The 26,514-nt window shown below is 39.0% G+C and overlaps 1 protein-coding gene across 1 annotated transcript in view; it reads right to left on the bottom strand.

The window, feature by feature from the left end:
• The window catches only part of GIGYF2 (GRB10 interacting GYF protein 2), a 149,605-nt gene that overhangs the window by 107,900 nt on the left and 15,191 nt on the right, over positions 1-26,514 (bottom strand). The window contains 3 exon segments of the mRNA XM_032355189.1: positions 493-588; positions 1,730-1,859; positions 12,974-13,058. Coding sequence (XP_032211080.1) covers positions 493-588; positions 1,730-1,759 — 126 coding nt within the window. The 5' untranslated portion in view covers positions 1,760-1,859; positions 12,974-13,058.

Below are 26,514 nucleotides of genomic sequence, written 5' to 3'. Positions count from 1 at the left end.
TTGGTTCAGGTCATGATCCAGGGTCCTGGGATCGAGCCCCACACTGGGCTCCTTTCTCCCTCTTCATCTGCCTGCCACTCCCCCCTGCTTATGTTCTTTGTCAAGTAAATAAATAAAATCTTAAAAAAAAAAAAAAAAAAGAAGGCATTGGTAAGAATTCAGGTTACCAATTATTTCTGAAAAACTATTATTATTCTGAAAAGAAGGCCCTACTTCCCAAAAAATACCTCTCTACTCAAATAAATTATAATGGATGATTCCCATTGTCCTTAAGGATCTAGAAACATTTCCTTGCTCTATGTAACACTCAAAAAGCTTCAGGACTAAAGCAGAATCTCGCCAACTGTAAGAGGCATCCACACTTCAAGTGAACAGAAAGAAGAAACAGATCTGTGGGATGGAAGCCTGAAGGCATAAGTAGTAACTTCCGATTCTCATGACTCAGTGGAAAGGAACAAGGGTTTGACCTAAGGCTCAAAGGTAAGCACAAACCTGTTCTTCTTCTGTAAAGGGTACAAGAGCCAACGGAGGCAGGGGCTCCTCCTGTAGGATAGGCAGAAATTCTTTATCCAGTAGGTCTGAAGGTATCTGTATGACCAAACACAGGACCATGAAATTAATGCTATCCCTCCAACTACAAAAATTTTAAGAAAAAATACCCTTTTGTCTGCATCTTGGTGATTATAATAAATATGGAGTAAAGCTTCTTCAACCACAATTACCTTCAGTAGTACTTACATATTCTGAGAGGGTCAAATATTAAAAACCCCAGTCACCTTCCTCTTCCTCTCATCAGACCACCACTTTCAGATATGATATACAGCACTAACTCTGGTATTCCAGAGTACAGAGTGGAGGAATAAAAACCCTTACGTTTAACTCAAGGCCACAAGGTACTAATGAGAGTTTCATCAACAATTTCATCTGTCCTTAGCAACCATCATTAAAATTTGAGATTCCGGGGGTGCCTGAGTGGCTCAGTGGGTTCAAGTCTCTGCCTTCAGCTCAGGTCATGATCCCAGGGTCCTGGGATCGAGCCCTGCATCAGGCTCCCTGCTCAATGGGGAGCCTCCTTCCCCCTCTCTCTCTGCCTGCCTCTCTGCCTACCTGATCACAAGTAGATCTGTTTGTCGAATAAATAAATAAAATCTTAAAAAAAAAAAAAAAAAGTTGAGATTCCGCAAACCATTAGTAAAAGTAAAAACAAAGTATATTTAAAAAATAGAAAATATTAGCTCTCACTAGTCAGACAGTAAGTACTTTACACTGTTTGAGTTTTGATCCGTTATAAGTGACACAAACATGATATATTTTAAGACATTCTCTCAACTGAAAACGGTCTATATTTAATACAAAAAGGGAAAGAAGAGAATGCTCCTCTTCTTACTCCTAACTTCTAAATGAAGAGTAAGAGGTACAACTAAGAGAGGTGCAGCCATTAAACTGGGATAGAAATGGACATGAAGGAGGCATTAAAAGGAAATTAAACAAAGTATTAAGTGCTGAATATTCCCTGTTTCCATGAAGTTTTCTACTCCTATAACAAAATCTTAGGTCTTCTCTAAAAAATACTGAGCGCCTTACACTTAGAAGATTCTCTGTCAATGACTGCAGGTTTCAAAGCAGGGAAAAAAAACCAGAAAAACCATGGGTACTTCATCTATCAGTGTATCACTGTACATACCCTAAAATCTCATTCATAATTCTGAACTCTTTACTTTTCTCTTACCTTGTTATCTTTAAGGAAAAGTGCTAACATTTCTTCTCGACCATAACGATAGTCTGCTAACTTATACTTCGGCAAAGCTGGAGAAAGAGGAGGGGACGTGATACTCCCACCACTGGACAGAGCCCGGAGCCTAGAATAGGAGAGACATAAAAAATGAAATGTCAAATATTCTGGCACTAAGAACTTCTATTTTTATATACTACAAAAGTGTTCATTTTAGTTCTTTAAAAGAGCAGAAAGAAATCCCATTTTCTCAAGGTATCCAAGATTTTAGCTTTAATACAACCTGCTGTCATAGCACATTAAGAGAACAGTTCATTGAGAAATAACCAGACGACCACGCGGTAAACTCCTTACTTAAAAGGTTATCATGGCATGTCCCTGAGAAGTCTGGCAGTGAAGAGGTAACTATTTCAAATCATAAAAGGAACAGAATTAAAACAGAAGTGAAATATCACCTTATACCTATTAGATTAGTAAGAATTAATGAATCTGACAATACCAATTAATAAATCTGGAATACCGGTTGTTGGTAAGGATGTAAAACAATGGAAATTATCAAGCAGTATTTGTGGGATTACAGTGGAACCACCACTTCAAAGAATGATGTACTAATGGGGCGCCTGGGTGGCTCAGTGGGTTAAAGCCTCTGCCTTCAGCTCAGGTCATGATCACAGGGTCCTGAGATCGAGCCCCACATCGGGCTCTCTGCTCCTCAGCGGGGAGCCTGCTTCCCCCTTTTCTCTCTGCCTGCCTCTCTGCCCTACATTGTAATCTCTGTCTGTCAAATAAATAAATAAAATCTTAAAAAAAAAAAAAAGAATGATCTACTAATGTTTTATAAAACATTAGTATCTGCTAAATAAGAACGTATGCTATACAAAAGAAAAAGCAAAACACAGAAGCTTACAACAAGATATACAAGCAAACCTGAAAATAAATTTATACTGTTTAAGAATACATATAAAATATAGTAAGTATAAAAACAAACATGAATTGACAAATACAAAATTCAGGATAAGGTTCTATTTGCAAAGGGAAGGAAAATATAAAGGCTGTTTTAATTATACCTGCATGATTTATTTTCTCATTTATGCTATACAGAAATGTTTGTTACAATTTTATACTTTTATATGCCTATAGTATTTCACAATTCATTTTTACTGGAAGCAATGATCAGTATGTTGAATGTGAAAATGCACTGAAGAGTTAATACAAGAAAAAAAATTTTAAGCCATATTTACTTCTAGGAAAAAATAAAAAATATACTCCAAGAGGAATGGAACCAGGAAAGAAGGAGCATTTTTTATAAGATGCTTTTATTTAGAGAGGGAAAAAAAAAGGTGGGTGAAACTCAGCAAAAAATGGCCATAATAAAACCTCACTGCAGCACTGTGTCAAACAGCAAGTAGCAAAAACCACTACCAGCAGGAGCTCCTTATCTGAGGGCTGCCTGAAGTTCTATAAAGTAGTTAAGTATCAAGGGTAAAGGGGACCAAGGTACTTTACTTCAGTAGTTTAGCCTAAAGGAAAATTCAATTGAAGCATTAAAATATATTCCCCAAATTGTTCAGCTTTATTCACATACTCAAAAAAGGAATGATCCACACATTTTAAAAAAAATATGAAGGAAAGCAGAACATTACTTGTATATTAGTAAAAAATTATATGTGCATAAATATAAAAAAGTGTTTATATGTACATATGGAGAAAATGGGGGATGTATTAGTACACTCAAGATTGCTAGGGTCTTTTTTCAATGTTCTATCTTCTCTTTCTACTTATCTTTTTTTAACATTTTATTTATGGACGATTTTGAACATACGTAAGAACACCAAGAATACATAACGAACTCCTACATACATTCACCCAGCCCCCATATCAATAACCCATGGCCAACCCTGCTCCTTCTAACCACTCCATCTAACCCTCCTCTGATACTGTTTTTCAAGGAATTCATATGCTTTCAAAAAAAATTCTGAAGGAAACTTTCCAAGATTTTGGGGGGACTTTATTTTTTAAAAGATTTTATTTATTTGACAGAAACACAGGGAGAGAGGAAACACAGCAGGGGGAGTGTGGATGGGGGAGAAGCAGGCCTCCTGCTGAGCAGGGAGCCCCATGCAGGACTTGATCCTAGGCCCTGGGGATCATGACCTGACCTGAAAGCAGATGCTTAACTCGACTGAGCCACCCAGGCGCCCCTGGGGGAAATTTTTGAAGGGAAGTTTTGTCATCAGTAAATACTCTGGAATGTCCTCTCCAAAAGAATTTTTTCTAGTCAGGATTTTGCTGATTTTTATCTCTGTGATACACCTTAACATGTTTCTCTGTTCTCTGCATTTCATGTACATTGGTGACTGGATGTAAAGACCTGATCTGATCTGGAAAGACTACTTCCATATAGTGGTATGTTATGCCATTTGGAAGCACTTACTGCCTGGTTCGTTTTTTGAGTCTAGCAGTCCCTGAAGACCAATGCCAAGGTGCCTAAGTTCATTCACTAAGGTTACGAAGTGATTTTATTCTATTATTCCTTCTTTATTAGCTGGAGTATTTCTATAAGGAGAAATTTCTCTCTTACTTATTTAGTATTATTACCGAATAGTATAGTTCATACAGGAAAGAAAAAAGTCTTGATTCTTATAATTAGTTTTCAAAATAGGGACTTAATTCCCTAGCATCTTCCAATGATAACAAATAATTTTAATTAAGTTATTTCACTGCAATTACTAACAGTATTCAAATTCTCATCTTTCAAGTAGGCTACGCACCTAATGAGGGGCTTAAACTCATGACCCTGAGATCAAGAGCCACATGCTCCACTGACTGAGCCAGCCAGGTGCCCCTCAAACTGTCTCATCATTGACCAGCAGGAGACTCTTCAGGTATGCTCCTAAATCCTTCTGACACACCCCAACAGTCTTTAACAGCTTCTTTTCTGTTATGTCAATATGTTCTATGTTCTAGGCATAGCTTGTATTTCTTGCCTCAGGCCTAGAATCAACCATTTCTCCTGGGAGCCTGATTCTCCTTAATGCATATTAAAAATGCAAACTGGGTGCTAGGAGTGCTTATTGCTACTAGGCTGGTCTTTTGTTTTCTTTCCAAATACTGGACATAGCGGTCATTTAGTCCAACTCCTGTAAGACAGGTTGGAACAACCAGGGAAGAAAACAACATGAAACATGAAGAACCACTGCTAGAGGGCCCTCCACAAACTGCTCTCCACCAAATTCATGTATAGCTGGGCTTTTTCCTGAAAAAGTGGAATTAATATCCGCTGAGAACTGAAGCTGGGAATTTTACATAGGAATTACTTCACATCATTTCATTTCAGCTTCACAACTCCAGGAACAGATGAGGGTTAAACAACTTGCCCACACTCAGCCAACAAAACAAAGTCTCAAACCTAGGTTTTCATGACTAAAAAGATCAAAACTCCCAAACTTTATTTAAAATAGGCAAGGTTTGGGAGTGGCTCAGTTGGTTAAGCATCTGCCTTCAGCTTTAGTCATAATATCGGGCTCCTAGCTCAGTGGGAAACCTGTTTCTCCCTCTGCCTGTGCTATCTCTCAAATAAATAAAACCTTAAAAAAAATCAATCAATCAAATAGGCAAGGTTTACTTTGCCAAACATTAATTTTAAAACATACATTTTTTTATTTTTTATTTTTTAAATTAATTTATTTATTTTCAGCATAACAGTATTCATTATTTTTTCACCACACCCAGTGCTCCATGCAATCCGTGCCCTCTATAATACCCACCACCTGGTACCCCAACCTCCCACCCCCCCCCACCACTTCAAACCCCTCAGATTGTTTTTCAGAGTCCATAGTCTCTCATGATTCACCTCCCCTAAAACATACATATTTTATTATAAATTATTTTAGGGGCACCTGAGTAGCTCAGTCGATTGAGCGTCCAACTCTTGATTTCGGCTCAGGTCATGAACTCGGGTTCACCACAGGCCCCTCACGGCAGGCTCCATGCTCAGCAGGGAGCTGGCCTGAAATCCTCCTTCTCCCTCTCTCTTTGCGCCCCCCCACACACATACACTCATACTCTCTAAAATAAATAAATAAAATCTTTTTTTAAAAAAAGAAACTATGTTAAAGTAACTTTCTTATACTAAACCAGTATGCTTGCCACTCCTTCCAACCACTAGAGGGCACATCTTAGACACTCTTTCAAGTGAAAAACATTCCCGTACTGGCAAATAGACACAATGTCTCTTTAGAGACTTTCCTTCTCCTGGCTCAACATTAATTTCTTCATCCGCTCCTCACAAGATTTCAAATCCACTTATCACCCTGGTCCCTTCCAATGGACCACGCCCACTGCCCAAGGACTGAATGTCCAATGTCAAGGACTGAGTATTTCTTATAAGCCCCAGATCTAAGAGTAACATAACCAGAGTGCATTCTCAAGAGATTCCTCCAGGACTGTGAAGAGAACGAACTAAGGCAAACTGAGAGTAATTCAAACTAAGATAGTAGCTTCAATGAGGAGATCTGTGCTCTACTCAATAATCGGCAAATCCTGTTCCAAGTCCCTCTTCACCTACAGATATTTGTAAAAGCTAAAAACACCCCTGGGTAACATCCCTCCCTAAAAACCCACCAATGATCTTTAACCTCTCTTCTGACACTGAGTTGTTTAAAACCCCTTTTAATGCAGCATCCCCTCTAGCTATGCACTATTGCTCATCATTCCTCTCTATTTCAGAAACATCTCCACATCCATACTTGTGGTCACTTCAAAACCCAGAGCAAAAAGAAACAAAAAAAACAATGGCATAATCTGGCTTCCCCCTACAACTCACTGCTTCCAGTGAAGTTCATCAATAACCTCACACAAATCCAAGGGACAATTTCCCATCAGTCACCTTCTTCTTTCTGGTCATACTGAGATCTGTTTAACACAAAAGGCCCAGTTCTAATATAAGCAGTAGTAACTGATGGGTAGCATTAGAAAACCTTCTAAAATCCATGACACCCCCAAAACTTCACTTATTATTGTTCCAAATCCAAACTTCAGTTTATGAAGGCAATCTGGAGTATCCATGTAGATGTGTGAAAGTATAGGAGTCAAAAAACAATTCTGGGTAAGCTCCTGATTCTCAACTCCAGCTCTGACCTCTTCCCTAGAGCTTTTAAGTCTTCCATATGAGCCTCTCAGCTTTTGCTTTAACATCACCCAAACCTTACTCATCAGCTTACTCATCCCAAACCCCTTCATCACCTTAAGGTAGGTTAAGGACATCACCATCTACTTCAACCCACTGGATTAAGAGTCTGGGAGTCATCCTTTACTCCTCACCTTCTACCATGTCCCATATCCAATTACCACATCCTACCAGTTTTAGATTCTAAATCTCTCAAGCCATCCTATCTTACTATCCACACTTTTCTTTCTTACCTGGACTGCTACAACAGCATCCTAAGTGATATAACTAGTCATTGTTCAACCTCCACACTACTACAAATACATCTAAAATGCAAACCCAAATAAAATGTTCCCTGATTAACAACTCTTCATTGGCATGCAACGATCAAATAAAATCGAGTTTCTTAACATAGAAAGGATGCCTCCAAGCTCATCTCTCCCACACTTCACAGTATAGTAAAGACAGTGTCTCAGAATTCCTCTCTTAAACTTGCTGTTTCCTGCCCCCTTGTCTTTACACATGCCTTTTCTGCTATCAGGAAAATTTTATTTTTTCAAGCCATTTTCACTTGTAGGGAGGGAAGACTGCTGGAGGAACAGAGAGGTTAAGTGCAAGAAGGAAAAGGAAGAGTCAAGTCAGAATGAGGAGGATGAGGAGTTGGAAAAGAGAATGGTACAGGGAAGAGAGCTCAAAATCCTCAATACCTGGGCTAGACACAAGTACCAGCTCAGCCTTCATGGAACTAACTGGCTAGTGGAAGAAAAAGCCAATAAAAAGTCATGCAAATAGACATAAAGCTATTGAAGGATTTTGGAGAAAACCTGACCCAATTTATATCTTAAGATTGCTCTGGCTGCTGAACAATGAGAAGAATGAAAGCCAGAAAACATGAGGCCACTCCTGCAATTGTTTATGTCAGAGATGGCAGTGACTTATAATAGGGTGACAGCAATGCAGGTGGAGAGAAATGAACAGATTTGAGATATGTTGGAGATGAAACAGAAATGGCACTGGAATTGACTAGATGTAGAGATACAGAAGTAAAAGAAATATCCAGAATAACTCCAAGACTTTGGGACTGAGCAAATGGGCATACTGTGGTATTTTAAGATTAAATAAATCTAAAATAGAAAAACTCACGAGCTCAGTTTCAGAAAAGTATGAATGATGAGATGTCTATAGGCATCAAATAAGCAGATGAATACTATTTACTTCGCTACGCTTCCTTCACACGTCAACATTATAGTGAAATTACTGTCAGCTTCCCCACTACATAATTCAAAGGCAGGTACCATGTCCTTTCAACCTTGTTGCCTCAGCACCTAACACAAGACACAGAACATAGGAGGCATGTGAGAAATATTTTCTAAACAAATCTTAATATTCTCTTCTAAAATATACCCTGGGGGTGCCTGGGAGACTCAGTCAGTTAGGCATCTTGCCTTCAACCTATGGTCATGATACCAAGGTCCTGGGATCAAGCCCCATGTCAGGCTCCCTGCAGCAGTGTCTGCTTCTCCTTCTTTGCCTGTCCCTGTTCACATGTGTGAGCACCCTCTTTTTCCCACCTCTCTCAGATAAATAAAATAAAATATTAATAAATAAATAAATTACACCCCTGGATAATACCAAAATTACTTATCCCTTCAGACCGCACAAATATCTTTCACTCTTTTTGGAAAACTGGGATGATTAATGCATCCCATTCTTCAGAACTTCTCTCATTTTCCCCACAAGCCCATGATACTTAGTAACCCAACAATAACAGGTTTTTCTTCTTTGCCCGCATTTCTCCCCACCCCCATGAGACTTGAGTCCAATATTTACTAAGTGCCTATGTTTAGTACACAAGGGTAAACAATGGGCTTACCAAAATTGAGAAATACAGTGCCTTTCTTATGTTCTTTTCTGAGTAAGGTAAACACAGAGACACAACACAAAAATGTAACTATTTTAAAACAGGTATAAACAAAATGCTTTGGGGGAAATAAGTGTCTCACTTTCTTGCAAGGAAAAGACCTAGAAAAAATTTCCTTAAGACCAAGGAGATGAGATAGAAGAAAACCAGAAGGAGAGATTCCTTGGCTTCTTCCCCATAAAGCCAGGTAACTATCTGCGCTTATTCCCCCTACGATAGATTCCTTTATCATCTACATTTATCTATTTACAATCCTCAATGTAAAAATAAAAATAATCCCCCCCAAAACAAGTAAATAATGAATTTTTTTTAAATGTCTTTAAGTATATATATAAACATTTGCAGGGAAAAAAATAGGATACAAACCAAAATATTCACAATGGTTCTTTGGACAGTAGAATTAAGGATAACTTATGTATTTTCTTTTTCTTTTTGTACTACCATTTCCTCCACGGTTTTCTAGAATAAGCATGAATTACTTTGTTACTGAACCAAACAAAACTTTTTTTAAAAAAATCCAAAAAACCTAAATCTACCAGATTTAAAACAAAAAAATTTTTTTTCATTTTTTTGTAAGGTAGTACTTAGTGTTTTGTCAAGGGTGAAGTAAACAGGCATGGGATGGGAATTAAATTCACACAACCCTTCTGGTGGTCAATCTGTCCACACATCATCCAAAGCCTTAAAACTGTAATTTTTGTTTTAATAATTCCACTTCCAAGGAATTACTCCAAAATAATCAGCAGTACCAACAAAACTGTTCAAGGATATATACACACACATATTTATAATAGCAAAACATTAAAAATCAACTTTACTTTCCAACAACTCATTCACTCAATGAACAAATATTTATTGAGCACCTACTATATAATGCAGGCACTGGAGATACAGCAATGAACAAACTGTACAAAAACTGAGACCAAAGTACCTGCCCTCTGTGGAGCTCACAGTCTAGTGGGAAACTGGAGGATGGATTTAAATCATAAAGAGAATAAGTGAGTAAAATAGTTGCCACGTTCCATTTAGATATAGACCATTAAGAAAAAATTAAGGGCGCCTGGGTGGCTCAGTGGGTTAAAGCCTCTGCCTTAAGCTCGGGTCATGATCCCGGGGGTCCTGGGATCAAGGCCCGCATCGGGCTCTCTGCTCAGCCAAGAGCCTGCTTCCCTTCCTCTCTCTCTGTCTGCCTCTCTGCCTACTTGTAATCTCTGTCTGCCAAATAAATAAATAAATAATCTTTAAAAAAAAGAAAAGAAAAGAAAAAGAAAAAGGAAAAATTAAGCAGAGTAGAGAGATAGGAAATGAGAAGGTATTATATACATATGGGTCAGGAGGTCTAAGGCAGTAACATTTGAGTAAAGACTATTGTTTTATTTCTAGAAACTATTTACTCCTTCATTAAATCTATCACACCTTTTTAAATTGCTTTAGTGTTATATAATACATATTTTTATTCTAAATATAGAGATAAGCTAAGACCTAATGACCCCACATCCCTACCTTAAAAAGTCTATGTATATGGTCATTCATGGTCTGTCTCTACCACGATTTTCAACATTCTCCCATCTTTACTACTTCCCCAAGTATCAGTAAATCTGTTCATTTCATCCATTTCTTATTGAACATTTGTTTTTACATCATAATAGAAATAATTATCTTAGTGAACAGAATAAAGCATCACTGAATTCATTTCTGTATGGTTCAGAGCGACACTCTAATGGAATGCAATCACTCTAAATTTTGATTCTCAAGTGTTCCGGACACAGCTCCTTACTTCAGGTTCCACAATGAATGCAATGTTACATATGCATGGAAACACAGCAGCAGCTTCTACTCATACTGCAGCTTCTAAGCTCAGGGTTATCTGAGTTACTTAAGGGTCTCATATATTCCCTTTCCCAAAAGAAACAAGGCAGTGTGCCTATTTAGACCTCCAGAACTTAGTTTAAAAGCATTCCAGGTGAGTAAGGAAAGGACCCTAAGCTCTAATAATGCCTGCACAGTAAAAATTCAGTAAAGCTACTGTTTAAGCATGGGACTTCTACTAAAGCTACTTCAGTTCAAATTCTGTATAAAACCTGGACTGATCAAACAAAACTTCAGAGTACCAATGAAAAATGTGTATAGTGCTACTGGTAGACTGGGTCAGTGACCCACTGAAACGATTCCGGAAACTCATGGTTTAGGGCAGAGGCCAAATAGCTTTTTTCTGTAGAAGGCCAAAGAGTAAATATGCAAGCTTTCAGAGCCAGATGGCCTCTCCTATGACTACTCAACCTTGCCACTATGGTATGAAAGCAGCCAGATAATACGGAAACAAATGGGTATGTTTTATGTTCCAATAAAATTTATTCATAAAAACTGTATTTATAGTCTCACAGGCCATAGTTTGTCAATCAATGATATAGGGCATCAAGCTAAATGTGTACTAACTTAACTCTAGAACATCTCCAGCAGTTTTTTCTTTAGGCTGAATTCCTAGTGTTGTCTCTTTTTCTCAAAAGGCGGGAGAAGACAACTTCCTTAAATTAGCTGACAAGTTTAATCATGTTTTTACAAAGAAAAGTGTGTAAATACAAAAGAGAAGCGGTTACAAATTCTAGACAAAGGCAGAAGAGTTACACACAAAACAGTTCAACAAGTGAGCTATATAGATTTAAACCCACCTTATAAAGCTAATAAGATGTGAATTAAGATTTAGCTATAAGAATGTTCATCAAAAATATTTTTATAATGAAAACCTGAAAACAGCCTATATATGCTACATCTAGAAGGCTAAATAAATGATGGTACATCATACAATGCAACCATTTAAGATCAAGAAAACATTTATTTAAAAAAAGATACTTTTGATGTGGCTCTTTTTTTAAAAGGTTACAAAGCTGAATGTACAGTATGATCCCATTTTTGTGAAAATAAATGTACACATACACAAATAAGCATACATAAAACCACCCACAGAGATAAACTAACCTATTTACAGTAGTTATATCATGGATGGTAAAATTATGGTGATTAGATCTCCCTCTGGCTCACTTGTAATCTCCAATTTCTTCAGAAACATATACTGATACGGCAATAAAACTATTTTTAAAACACAAGCTAAGAACTAAAACAGGTACAGCATTACTTAGGTCAACATTTCCAAAATAATTCTCAAAGTAGAAAAGCTGCTTCAGTTCCTAGAACTTCAAGTAGTGACTTCTCCTCAGTTTCCAAGTGCTAGCTATAAGGGCCAAACAAATTTAGGAATTACATATAAAAAGAAATGCATAAAATAAGTTAATAAGTGTCTTCAAGCAGAGAGTTACTACAGAAGTCTGCACCATTTTTCACCTAAACAATCAAGAATATTTAAGACACCATTCCAATTTATCTATTTTATATACTGCCTCTGGCCAAGATTTGAATAGAAAAAGCAACTATTCATGCCACTGACGAGAGGATCTTCAATCACCAACATTGGGGGAAAGGAGGAAGAGAGGGGGAAAATCACACTACACTGTGATGGATCTCAAAATTCCATGAGAATTCCATATTCAGGGTCCAAACACATCTGTAAGAGACTCAAAAGTCAATTAATTGTTATTATGGCAAATGCTATCCCAACCTTAGATGAGCTACAAATTAATAGCCAGTATAATTCTGGACCACCTGCCTAGACCATCAATAAAATAAATTCAAATAACAATTCAATAAAAACTATGTTTTCAAATAAGTCTATGAATAGCACTCATGAAACCAGCATTGTAGCAGAAAACATATACAGATAAAATGTTACGATTATAGGTGAAATTTTATATGCACTTAGACAAGGGCTCAAAAAAAAAAGGGCAAATAATTTGCTAGAGTGGTGGGATTGCAAGAAGTCCATTATCATTACATAACCATTACCAGTGCAAAACCAGACCAAGAAAATCTTGTTATCATTACAAAGCCAGACCAAGAAAGCTTTTTTTAAATACAGAATGCAGACACTAACCAAACATAATTTATTCCTAGAGAAGCTAAGTTGTTTTCAACTAGGCACAAAAATCAAAGTCTCAAAAACATATACATTTACAAACCACCCAATATCTGTACAAATACCTTACTACTGTACTAGTTGTACATCCAATATCAGATAGGATATGAGATTTTGAAAACTCACCATTCAGGCCCAAAGTTCAGTGTCCTGCGTTTCCGCTGCCATTATTTTCCGGTATCTTTACAACAGATTTTATATGTGGAGAAACCTGTTAATGAGAAAAATATCTCCATCCAGTTAATCAAGAGGAAATACAGAATTCCAGCCCAGAAACTATATCTAAGGTGTTTTACTTATTCCCTGGCTCCATTTAACCAGAGCCAACAGAATTATTTTTTAATCCCTATTTATAACAGTATAACAGGAAAAGTAAAATTCATAAATCCCCTTACATTTCAATTCACCATCTTCTTATGTTTATCTGGGGGAAAGGGGGCATGGTATAAGATGAACCCAATGAGATAGGTGGGAACAGACCAGGCAGGACATCAGGGACCAAACTAAGGACCTTCTTCATTAGCCATTGAGCAATAAGGAGTGAATGAAGGTAACAGACTGACATTTTAATATATATTACTCCCTTGCAAACAGTTCTCCCATTACCATGAGGTATGTTAAAGATTCTTAAAATAAGCATCCCCCCTTCCTATTTCACAGCTTCCACAACTCTCCCCACTTTCTGCTTAGCATTTTATACACTAGTGATTCTTTTAAAAAAATTATCTTGAGAGGCGCCTCAGTGGCTCAGTAGGTTAAAGCCTTTGCCTTCAGCTCAGGTCATGATCCCAGGGTCCCAGGATCGAGCCCCACATTGGGCTCTCTGCTCAGTGGGGAGCCTGCTTCCCCCTCTCTCTGTCTCTGCCTACTTGTGCTCTTTCTCTGTCAAATAAATAAAATCTTAAAAAACAAAAAATTAAGTTGAACCATCAAGTTAAAATAATTTGCTAGTAAGTTTCATTAGTGACCTTTCAAAAACCATTATAAAATATCAGAGTTTAAAGTGAAGTCAGTCAGACAAGAAAAGATAAATACTGTAGGATATTATTCATATACAGAATCTAAAGAAAAACCAAACTCAGAGAAACAAAGAGTAGAGTAGGAGTCACCAGAGGCTGAGAGGTGGGGAAGATAGGGAGCTTTGTGTTCACAGGGTACAAAGTCCCACTTCTGGGCATCTTATGTACAGCAAAGTGATTACCATATTATATACGTGAAAGTTGTGAAGAGATTAGATCGTAAATGTTCTTACCACAAAAAAAGAAATAGTAAGTATGTGATGGAATGAGATGTTAGCTTTATGCTATAGTGGTAATCATTCTGCAATATATAAATGTATCAAATCAATACACTACATGCTTTAAACTTATACAATGCTATACACATGCTTTAAATTTATACAATGCTATACATCAACTCTATCTCCATAAAGCTGGAGACAGAATGGAAAAAGAATATTACAGCTTAAAAATGAAAAAATGTAAGTATTGTAAATATACTGTAAATATCTCCAAGATAAATTCACATCACCCTTTTATTTCTGTTTGTCAGATCTAAAAAATATTAAGTAGAAAAAATGCCTCAGGGCATCTGGCTGGCTCAGTACAGCATTCAGTAGACCAACCCTCTTCTTGATCTCAGGATTGTGGGTTCAAGCCCCGTATTAGGTATAGAGATAGCTTAAAAATATTAACTAGAGGGGTGCCTGGGTGGCTCAGTGGGTTAAAGCCTCTGCCTTCAGTTCAGGTCGTGATCCCGGAGTCCCGGGATCAAGCCCTGCACTGGGCTCTCTGCCTAGCAAGGAGCCTGCTTCTTCCTCTCTCTCTGCCTGCCTCTCTGCCTACTTGTGATCTCTGTCTGTCAAATAAATAAATAAATAAAAATATTAAAAAAAATATATATATATATATATAAACTTGAAATTGGTCAAAAATGAAGAAAAGGCAAAGTAAAAGTACATTAACATCCATAATCAGCTATTAATTTATTTGCCTTCTGGGAAGAAAAGAAAAGGGGGAAAAGCTCAGTGGGTGGGGATAAACATAAAAGTAAATAAAAAATAATTTATCTGCCCTTCTCTGGAAGGTTTTCTAGCCCCAGTTCAATTCTGAGGGTTCCATGGAGACACCCATATTCTAACTTAACTCTGAACTGCTACATGGCCCCACAAGCTTCACACCAGACTCAAGCTTGAGATCAACTTAGTGCCCTCCTCCACCTCTTAAGTAACTGGTGATTCTATTTAAAACAAACAAACAAACAAACCAATAACAACATCACAAGACACATGGTATCCCACATTTTAATCTCTCCCAAACTGGAATACATCTATTAGTGTCCTGTTACCACTGCTCTCAGCCCAAAGAAAGTTGTGCCACAAGTGTCACTGTCTGCCCGTAGTAAACTTAGTTATAGCTGTTTACTAGCATCCTTTCAACTGCATTGTTGTTAGTATCCGATTTTAAACTGCTGCTTAAAATGTCTCCCAAAAGATTATAATATGGTTCTAAATTGAAATGAAATGCATTATATAAAAGAAAGCAAACAGCAATGGGATATTAGTGAAATAACTTTTCACCATCAGATAAGTGACTGTAAGTGCTTTACAGAACCTGAGGAAAAGAACCAAAAAAAACCACACACAGATAAAGCTTGTTCTCGTTTGCTGCAGAGACTGGGCAATGCACAACCCCCATGTGGCCATCTGCACCAGCTGCAAAAGTACTTAAAGGGGGAAATTAAACAACTTGGACTGGTTTTAAGAACTTCAGAAGCAAGAAATCACTGAATTTTACATTGATAAGAAAACAACGGAGCAGTTCCCTAAGAAACATTTCATTATTAACACCCTTAATAACATGACACATAATAACATGACATAATAGGGGGAAAAGGGGAGTAAGGAAACTTCCATAATCCTAAATTTTTCATTATTTAGAAGAGTCAGACATAATATGCAGAAATTTGAGGAGTACCGTAACCAATATATTTCACTTCTATTGTCTCTTTGAAATATACACAAAATATATACTATGTAATAATAATCTATTACACTTAAATAAATTTAAAAGAACTTTTTAAAAAATGTAAAATAGGGGCGCCTGGGTGGCTCAGTGGGTTAAAGCCTCTGCCTTCGGCTCAGGTCATGATCCCAGGGTCCTGGGATTGAGCCTCACATCGGGCTCTCTGCTCTGCAGGGAGCCTGCTTCCTGCTCTCTCTCTCTGCCTGCCTCTCTGCCTACTTGTGATCTCTGTCAAATAAATAAATAAAATCTTTAAAAAAAAAAAATGTAAAATAATGGGGTGCCTGAGTGGCTCAGTGGGTAAAGCCTCTGCCTCAGCTCAGGTCATGATCTCAGGGTCCTGGGACCAAGTCCCGCATCAGTCTCTGCTCGGCAGGGAGCCTGCTCCCCCGCCCCGACCCTGCCTCTCTTTCTGCCTGCTTCACTGCCTACTTGTGATCTCTGTCAAATAAATAAATCAAATCTTTTTTTAAAAAATGTAAAATAATGGACACCTGGATGGCTCAGTGCATGCAAGTCTTGGAGCTCCTGGGTGGTTCACTCCCTGAAGCTCTGACTTCAGCTCCGGTCGTGATCTGAGGGTCCTGATATCAGCCCTGAGTCAGGCTCCCTGCTTAGCAGGAAGTCTGCTTCTCCCTCTCTCTCTGCCCACCACCCCCCTAGCCCCCAGCTCATACTTGCTCACTCATGCATGCCCGCATGCATGCGTGTTTGTGTGCCACACACTGGCACACACCTGCACACACACTTGCTCCGTCTCATAAATACAATCTTAAAAAAAAAGAACATCCAACTCCTGATCTTGGTCATGTGTTGGAGCCCCACGTTGGGTGTAGAGATTACTTAAAAAATAATAATTTTAAAGTGTCTTTTGAATCTGAAAATGTAAAATAAGCAAGCCATTGCAGACAACTGAAGGGAAAAAAATGAAAATAAAAATTTTAAGTAATTAGGCACGCCTGAGTGGCTAGTGGGTTAAAGCCTCTGCCTTCAGCTCAGGTCATGATCCCGGGGTCACGGGATCAAGCCCCGCCTCTACTCAGCAGGGAGCCTGCTTCCTCCTCTATCTGCCTGCCTTTCTGCCTACTTGTGATCTCTGTCAAATAAAATCTTTAAAAAAATTAAATTTAATTTAAAAATTTTAAATAATTAAAATCTTTTTTAAAAGGGGGGGGTACCTGGGTGGCTCAGTCGGTTAAGCATCTGCCTTCAGCACATGTCATGATCCCAGGGTCTTGGGATCGAGTCCCACATCGGCTCCCTGCAAAGCAGGGAGCCTGCTTCTCCCTCTCCTTCTGCTTGCTGCTCCGCCTACTTGTGCTCTCTATCTGTGTCAAATAAATGAAATCTTAAAAAAATATATCTAAATAATTAAAAAACTCTGTGGCAGAGCTTATGTCATAGTATGAGGATTTCTTCTTCAGTAATACATAAAGAATCTCACAGCTGATGAACACTTGGATTCAATTAAATTATGGTACATTCCAACTGAAATGACTTGCCAAGGTAGTGATGATCAGACCCCAAGAAGATGCCCACTGTAAATCAATACAGGCATTCTGCTTACACATTAGTCCTGTGGCCATATTTGGCATAAATCAATTCAGTGTGCTTTTAAAAAGTAAGTGGACCTACTTGGCTTTTAAAGACCTGCAGAGGCTACATCAACCATAAGACTTCACTGTAAGACAAAACATCCTGAGGGAGTGTTTTTACTACCATTTTACACCCCATCCAGCCAAATGTTTTATACTCAAACCCCCATGGGACTTTGACCATCGGAAAACAGCTCTGAATTTATAAAGCAAGCAGATTTGAACCAGACTGAATTTACAAGGCAAATGACTCTCCATTAAAAACTGAATTATTTGGGGGCACCTGGGTGGCTCAGTTGGTTAAGCGTCTGCTTTCAGCTCAGCTCATGATTCCAAGGTCCTGGGATCAAGCGCTGCAGCAAGCCCTGCACTGGGCTCCCTACTCACCGGGAACCTATTTCTCCCTCTCCCTCTGCAGCTCCCCCCGCCCGCCACTTGGGCTTTCTCACACACGCTAATAAAATATTTTTTAAAAAAAAAACTGATTTGATAGTTGTGAAGATATTAAAATCACTTAAGAGATTTTTTTTTTTTTAATTCCCCCTTTATTACTTTAAGGAGACACAGGCCTCAGAGAAAGCTCCATGGCCACTAATACCATGAAGGATGCAAATGGAGTCCCTAGAGCTGTGTAATGCCTAACCTTTCCAACTGCAGAAAGCAGGACTAAATTACAGGAGAAGCCCTAGACTTAGGCAGAATCTAAGGAACAAGCAAGGAAATCCTGTTCTGGTCCTGTTTACCATTCCACCTATAAACCTTTCAGGTAGTGCCAAACTACCTAACCATACTACACAAATTATTAAATGCTATTTTTTTAGGGGCGCCTGGGTGGCTCAGTGGATTAAGCCTCTGCCTTCAGCTTGGGTCATGATCTCAGGGTCCTGATATAGAGCCCCGCGTCAGGCTCTCTGCCTCTCTGCCTACTTGTGATCTCTGTCAAATAAATAAATAAAATCTTTTTTTTAAAAAGCTATTTTTTTAATGCCCTGAGCTGGAAACCTAACTACCACTTATAACATGGTTTCCATAAGATTACTTCCTAACGTAAAAATTTCTCAAAAACTCGTAAGAACCAAGAATAATAATCTGTGATTTAATTATCACTAAAGAGACCTATATGACTCAGAATGGTGTTCTACCTGTTCTCTTTTATGAATTAAAACAGGAAATCTTAAGAGTCATGACTGTTGAAGAAATTTCATTTAAATGCTTACAGTATTATAATCTTTAATTCTGAATTCCCCACTTCAGACTGCTCCTTCCACATTCATTTAAATGACACCAGTTCTAATGTGTTTATATATGTACTAGAGAGATTGTCTTACCCAATGCCTCTGAATTATAAATTAGTCAGAATGGAAAGTGGGCCTATTTCTCAACTGTTCTTTCTAAGGATGCAAGGAGGTCCTGAAATGCATAGGTTCAGCCTTGAGCTAAATGTGGTCAACTCAAAGCCCCAGGAGACTTCTGACCATCAGAAAACAGCCCTGAATTTTTACAACAAGTCAGGATTTGAACCAGACTCTGGATGCTGTGCTCTTCTGCCTTTCTAGATTGCCTTTTCTCAAAACTCTTCTCCTTTTCCTTCCATGACCAATAATGTACTGGTACTGTTTTCCTACCTGTGTTTCCTTCCTATTTAGTTGCCATTCCCTAAAAGTTTCTCTTTTCTGACTTCCCTCAGCATACCTATGGTTTAACTATAAATTCTGTTTAGATACTGTCTTGAACCTTTTTTTAATCTACGATGGTATTCTCTACCACAATGGTAGAACTCTGCCTACTAAGTCACAGAATAAGGAACACATGGAGATTGCTGTTGTCATCATAACAAGAGCAAAGAAATTTCCAGACTGTTTCAACACCCTGGGAAGGGCCCCCCCCCCCCACCCTCGCCCTGCTGTGAATTACAGACTTGATTTTTTTCTCCCATGACCTAGAAGGCATTTTCAGTTCCCTGCTCCTCCTAGATATCTACCTCATCAACAACTGATCAAGGTACCCTAGTTCTCAGAACTCAGTGGTCAGCTAGGCTTAAAAGCACAAAATCATCTGCAACTTCTTCCTCCCTGCTTCCTTATACCCTGTCATTTTGTCTCAAATTAGGTCAGTTCCTCCTTCAAGATTCCTCTTGCACTCTCCTTTCATTATAGTTAAGCCTTTGTTAACTCATGTTTGGATTATTACAATAAAATTTCTAATTTAATTCCTGATCACTAACTACTCACAACCAACAAGATTATTCTTCCTAAAGCACCATTCTGGTCATGCCTACCCCCTATAAAACGGTCAATATGGTTGACGCTTGTGTGGGTATGCGGCACCTGTGTGGCTCAGTCAGTTAAGCCTCCGCTTTTGGCTCAGGTCATGATTCCAAGGTCCTGGGATGTGGGCCCTGCATTGAGCCCTGCATGAAGCCCCGCATCAGCTCCCTGCTCAGCTGGAAGCCTGCTTCTCCCTCTCCCCCGGCCCCCCTCCCTGCCTGTGTTCTCTTTCTGGCTCTTTCTCCCTCTCAAATAAATAAAAGCTTTAAAAATAAATAAACTGGGACGCCTGGGTGGCTCAGTCGGTTAAGCCTCTGCCTTCAGCTCAGGTCATGATCCCAGGGTCCTGGAATCCAGTCCCGCATCGAACTCCTTGCTTGGCAAGGAGCCTGCCTCTCTGCCAACTTGTAATCTCTCTGTCAAATAAATAAATAAAATCTTTAAAAAATAAAATAAAAATAAAAATAAATAAGTAAATAAACCTACCATGTATAGCAAAACTCCTGGTATTTTAGGTCCCCAGCAATCTGATAACCCATACCTCCTCAATTCAATCTCCTACTGTTTCACCTCCAAACTCAAGGCCAAATGAGAACTTTTCTACTCTCCACAGCATTCTCTTTCATCTCTTCATGCCATTCCTTCACGCCAGGAGGACTGCCTTGTCCTCCCTCTCTTACAGTGGCATGCATAAAACCAAGGTCTATTTAAGTATCTACTCCATTCCTCAGCAGCAGCAGCACTGGTCCCTTTGGAAAGGAAAATCTAAACAAAGGATGCAGAAATGGAACGGGACCTCCAGGATTCTATACTGAGGTGGAATGCTTTTTCAATCTGCATGTAAGAACTGAAAGTAAACAGAAATTAGAAAAATAAAATCTGGGAGGAAAGACAATCGTGGTTTTGGTCAAAATGAAAGCACCTGGGGAAATACCCCAAAACACCATTAATAAAGACTTTATTCCACTACAGAGTCAGGGGGAATGAGAAAACAGATTTGGATGTAAATCTACATAACTATAACCAAAAATTGAATGAAACTACCCCAAAGCAAAAGTCAAGCTCAAGGGACAAGAACAAAGCTCAGCAAACATAATGCAGGAGAATACTGGCAAGAAGAGAAAGATTAGAGATCTCTAGCACTAACTTTGCATCCTATCATGGACTCTCACTTTCTCCACATTCACTGAATTTAAACAGATAGGAGAAAGAGCCAGGATATTTGGGGAGATTATCCATTTATTCAATACAGCTAAAAACTAAAGTGAAGACTGGTAAATTCGTGGCCATATCATAGAAGACTTTGTACACTATATCCCAAGGGCAATGAAAGGCTATAAAAGATTAGGGCAAGAAAATGTTTAGGATGAAGCTGGTATTTCATTTTTTTGTTGTTTTTGTTTTGTTGAAACTGGCACTTTAAGAAGATCATTCAAGACACCAGGAGGAGAACAAATTAGCAAGAGCTAAAAGGAAAGGAGAGGTGTTAGAAATTCAGCAGATACTGTGGAAGCCAGACCTACATACCTATAGAGAGACAGGTGATAATAACAAATAACTACATTCGCTGATATAAAAAGATGTCAACAACGTATTAAGTGTTCAAGGCAGGCTATAGAGTACAGACAATATAACATTTGACACATTCTAAAATATATTCTTAGTAGGTATACATAAGGATGTCCCAAAATGTTAATATTTACTTCTGAATGGTAGAATTATATATAGTAATTCTCCTAGTAAGTTTCTAATTTGTTTATACAACAAAGATAGTACTGGCACAATTTTTTTTCTAAAGTTTCTATAGTTCAAAAGTTTCAAACACTGAAATCAAAAAAGACAAAGACTGAAAAGTCTTCACTAGCTTCCACAATGAAGTCATTGGTGATCTGAAGAGTAGTTACAGAAATGTGGTGAGGGGAGGCACTTAGCTGGCTCAGTGGGTTGAGCATGGGACTATGGATGTCAAGGTTGTGAGTTCAAGCCCCACATGAGGGGTACAGTTTATGTACATACATATATCAGAAAACGTGTACAAGCAGAGTATTAATAATTATATAGAGACAAAAAGAGTAAACCAGACTAAATGGTCAACCTTGCAAAGGAAAAGAACAGGCAATGAATGGAAGAGAATAAAGTTCCTGATTGTGCCTACCAACACAGCTACCACTGTGCAGGGAAATGTACTGGTAACCTCAGAGGGCTAAAGAGAAGGCAAAATTATCAAGGCAGGATGGGCTTCAGTTACCTTAATAAAGCTGAAAAACAGCCTATGAACAGTTTAACATATGAAAAGGTTTAACACAAAAAAATGACACTTTTTTTTTTTTTGAAGATTTTATTTATTTAAGAAAGAAAGAGAACGCACAAGCCAAGGGGAAAGGCAGAGGAAGAAGCTGACTCCACGCTGAGCTTTATCCCGGGACTCTATCCCGGGACCCTAGGATCATGACCTAAGCCGAAGGCAGACGCTTAACCAACTGAACCACCCAGGCAACCCCAAAAATGACACTTCAGAAACTTCAATAAAAGTTCTTGGAAAGAAATTAAACCATGAGACTGGGTCAACGGGGGAAAAAACTCAGTGGTTATGGAGATGGAACAACAAAAAGGATGAATAACCAGATGGGACTTTCATTCATCTCATGCCCAGTGATAACAATAACACATGACACAATGGAGTTAGCAGTCCTCAAAAATCCTGAGACAAGTCCTGGTCCTAGCGTCTCTGAAATATAGAAGCACCCTTTGTGGAAGGAGCTGGAAAAAGACATAGTGGACATAATGGTATAAAGTGTTTCAGATAGAATGCATGCAAAATACTGTTAGTTCAAAGACCACCCTATTAGCATACCTTTCTCATACCTAAGCAACTATGACAGAACAGAAGGTAAGGCTCTCATCTCCCTCCTCTAACCTTTTCTCTCCTTTGGCTACTCCAATTCTGGGATAAGGACCTCAAACATAGGTCTACCCTCAAATTTTTGAGAGTTGACTTAAAAATAGCTACATAGGGGCGCCTGGGTGGCTCAGTGGGTTAAGCCGCTGCCTTCGGCTCAGGTCATGATCTCAGGGTCCTGGGATCGAGTCCCGCATCGGGCTCTCTGCTCAGCAGGGAGCCTGCTTCCCTCTCTCTCTCTCTCTCTGCCTGCCTCTCCATCTACTTGTGATTTCTCTGTCAAATAAATAAATAAAATCTTTAAAAAAAAAAAATAGCTACATAATCTATATAACCACTCTTTCAGACATTGTCCATTACTCAAAATTCTTTGTAAGTGAATTCAACTAATATATTCCCTCTATGATTAACACCAGGAAATTGGTTTTCTTTGATAAATTGCATCCTATACTTAACAACCAATACAATATAACCTGGCCTTTTTGTCAACATCTTAACAACTCTATACTAAATTAGTCCCCACTAGCAATTATTTTATCTCTGATTACTAGTATAATTATTTTCCTTTTTCTCTATGTATTTTTCTAGTTTTCCTGGGTTCCTCAGCTCCTCTTTGGGACATCTATCACTCTATATGCATGTGAGTACATTTTTAAAAGAGGAGAGGGGCACCTGGGTGGCTCAGTGGGTTAAAGCCTATGCCTTCGGTTCAGGTCGTAATCCTGGGGTCCTGGGATTGAGCCCCGCATCGGGCTCTCTGCTCAGCAGGGAGCCTGCTTCCCCCTCTCTCTCTGCCTGCTTCTCTGCCTACTTGTGATCTCTCTGTCAAATAAATAAATATTTTTTTTAAACCTTTAAAAAAAAAAATAAAAGAGGAGAGAGAAGACATCAACCCAGTTCTTTTTATTGTTGGGTAGGCAACGAAGAAAAGGGAGACCTTGGCCTCTCAGCTCTTAAGTCTACCATTTTCTCACAATTTGGCCAAGTGTCAAGAAGCCAGACAACTTCTAGGCACACACAATCACTACTAACATGAAGGAGCTGCAGATCTATGTAGTTTAAGTTCTAACCGGAGAAACACAGCAAGGAGAAGCCAAAGCAGAATCAGAACCCAGCACAACAGCTGACAGCTTGACTCTGAAAGTGTTCTCTGTTACGGCTTCTAGAAGTCGTGAAACCTGATTAGCTACCACTACTAACAATTCAAAACATGTACTCCTTTAAAATCTCCTGAATCTTTCTTATAAAAACTGTCCACTGCTACAAACCTCCATCTCCTGGATGTAAAATTTGGCTCCCCCCAAATTATGGCAAATCTGGGATGAAGTCCAGGCTGTACTATCCACATCTGACAAAGACTACCAGAATGAACACATGAGAAACTGAAACTCCCCCCACATTTCCTTACCTCCATTTTCCCAAAGGCAGAAAAAAGAGCTACTCTTCTAGCACTCCTCACACACACAGTCTCAAATAAATGAATAGTTCTACCCCCATTCCAGCAGCAAGCTATTTTTACCTCAGTCAGATCTGGATTAAGATAACACAAGATTAATAACTTCATTAGTGCAAATTAGTTCAACCACTTCAGAAAACAGTCTGGCAATATCTTCAAAATCTCAATATATGCCTACGCCATAATGCCATAATGCCATAATCCCATAATCCACTGCTAGATATATATTCAAGGGAAATTTTTACCAAAAGACAAAGATAAGATATTCACAGCAGCTTTATTCATAATTACTAAAAACTGACATTTGGCTACTGTGTTCATCACCACAAATGATCATCCACAGATGAACCAATCAACAAACTACAGTGGAGCTTCAAGGAGAAGGTGGTATGCAAAGAGAGCACTGAAGCTCTGCACCCACTCCCACATACCTGCCCTCTGCATCTCTTCCATCTGACTGTTACTAAGTTAGGTAACATCATTAACACTGAAACAAATGGACGCCATGTGCCTCCTGACGTGATGCAATGAGAAGAACACAGCAGTATCTGTTACATTCCTGACAATAATGCATAAACTGAAGCTCATCTTGAAAAAACATCAGATATACCCAATCTGATAGACACAAAATCAATCAACTATACTCTCCAAAAATATCAGTCATAAGAGTCAAAAAAAACCCAAAAAAAAACAAAAAACAAGGGGTGCCTGGGTAGCTCACTGGGTTACGCCTCTGCCTTCGGCTCAGGTCATGGTCTTGGGGTCCTGGGATAGAGTCCGGGATCAGGCTCTCTGCTCAGCGGGGAGCCTGCTTCCCCTTTTCTCTCTGCCTGCCCCTCTGCCTACTTGTGATCTCTCTCCCTCTGTCAAATAAATAAATAAAATATTTTAAAAAAACAAAATAAAAAAAGCAAACAAAAAAACTGAAGAATCATCCCAGATTAAGGGAGACTTAGAGATATAAAGACCAAGTGCGGGCGCCTGGGTGGCTCAGTGGGTTAAGCCGCTGCCTTCGGCTCAGGTCATGATCTCAGGGTCCTGGGATCGAGTCCCGCATCGGGCTCTCTGCTCTGCGGGGAGCCTGCTTCCTCCTCTCTCTCTCTCTCTGGCTGCCTCTCTGCCTACTTGTGATCTCTATCTGTCAAATAAATAAAATCTTTAAAAAAAAAAAATAAAAAAAAATAAAGACCAAGTGCCTGTATGATTCTTAACTTCATCTTGAAACAAGAAAAATTATGCTATAAGAAACATTAAAGAGACAACTATTAACTTGAATAAGAGTCATGGGTTAGGTAATAGTACTATATTAATGTTAATTATGACTGAAATTTTTACTGTGATTATGTAGGAAAATATTCTTATTCCTAGAAAATAACATTGAAGGGGCACCTGCATGGATCACTTGGTTCAGTGTCTGCCTTCGGCTCAGGTGGCAATTGTAGGGTCCTGGGGTTGAGCACCACACTGGGCTCCCTGCTCAGTGGGGAGTCTGCTTCTCCCACTCCCTCTACCTCCCCACCACTTGGGCACGTACCTGGGCATGTGCTCTCTTTCTCTCAAATAAATAAAATCTTAAAAAGAAAAACAGAGGGCACCTGGGTAGCTCAGTGGGTTAAACCCTCTGCCTTCAGCTCTGGTCATGATCTCAGGGTCCTGGGATCGAGCCCCATGTCATGCTCTCTGCTCAGTAGGGAGCCTGCTTCCCTTTCTCTCTGCCTGCCTCTCTGCCTACTTGTGATCTCTGTCTGTAAAATAAATAAAATCTTTAAAAAGAAAGAAAAGAAAAAGAAAAACAGAAAATAACATTGAACGCCTTCAGCTCAGGCCATGCATGATCCCAGTGTGCTGGAATGGAGCCCTCCCCTCTCCCTCTCCCTCTGTGTCCTCCCCTCCATTCATGCTCACACATGCATTCTCTCACTCTCAAATAAGTAAATAAAATCTTTAAATTTTATATCTTTAAATTAAAAAAAAATTTTTTTTTAATTTATTCGACAGAGATCACAAGTAGGCAGAGACAGAGAGGAGGAAGCAGGCTCCCTGTGGAGCTGAGAGCCAGATGTGGGGCTGAGCCAAAGGGAGAGGCTTTAACCCACTGAGCCACCCAGGTGCTCCCCAAAAAAAATTTTTTTAAGTTAATTTTAAGATTTTTATTTATTTGAGAAAGAGAGAGAGGGGGAGATAGAGAAGCAGGCTCCCTGCCGAGCAAAAAGCCCGATATGGGGCTCAACCCCAGGACCCTGGGATCATGATCTGAGCCAAAGGCAGACGCTTAACCAACTGAGCCACCCAGGCGCCCCTAAAGTCAGTATCTTTTAGAACATTAACTTCAGTTTAAAAAACATTTTAAGGGGCACATGGGTGGCTTAGTCGTTAAGCGTCTGCCTTTTGCCCTGGTCATGATCCCAGGACCCTGGAACTGAGCCC

This window comes from Mustela erminea, chromosome 8 (assembly GCF_009829155.1).
Source record: "Mustela erminea isolate mMusErm1 chromosome 8, mMusErm1.Pri, whole genome shotgun sequence".
NCBI lineage: Eukaryota > Metazoa > Chordata > Mammalia > Carnivora > Mustelidae > Mustela > Mustela erminea.
This window is presented reverse-complemented; position numbering and strand designations above follow the sequence as displayed.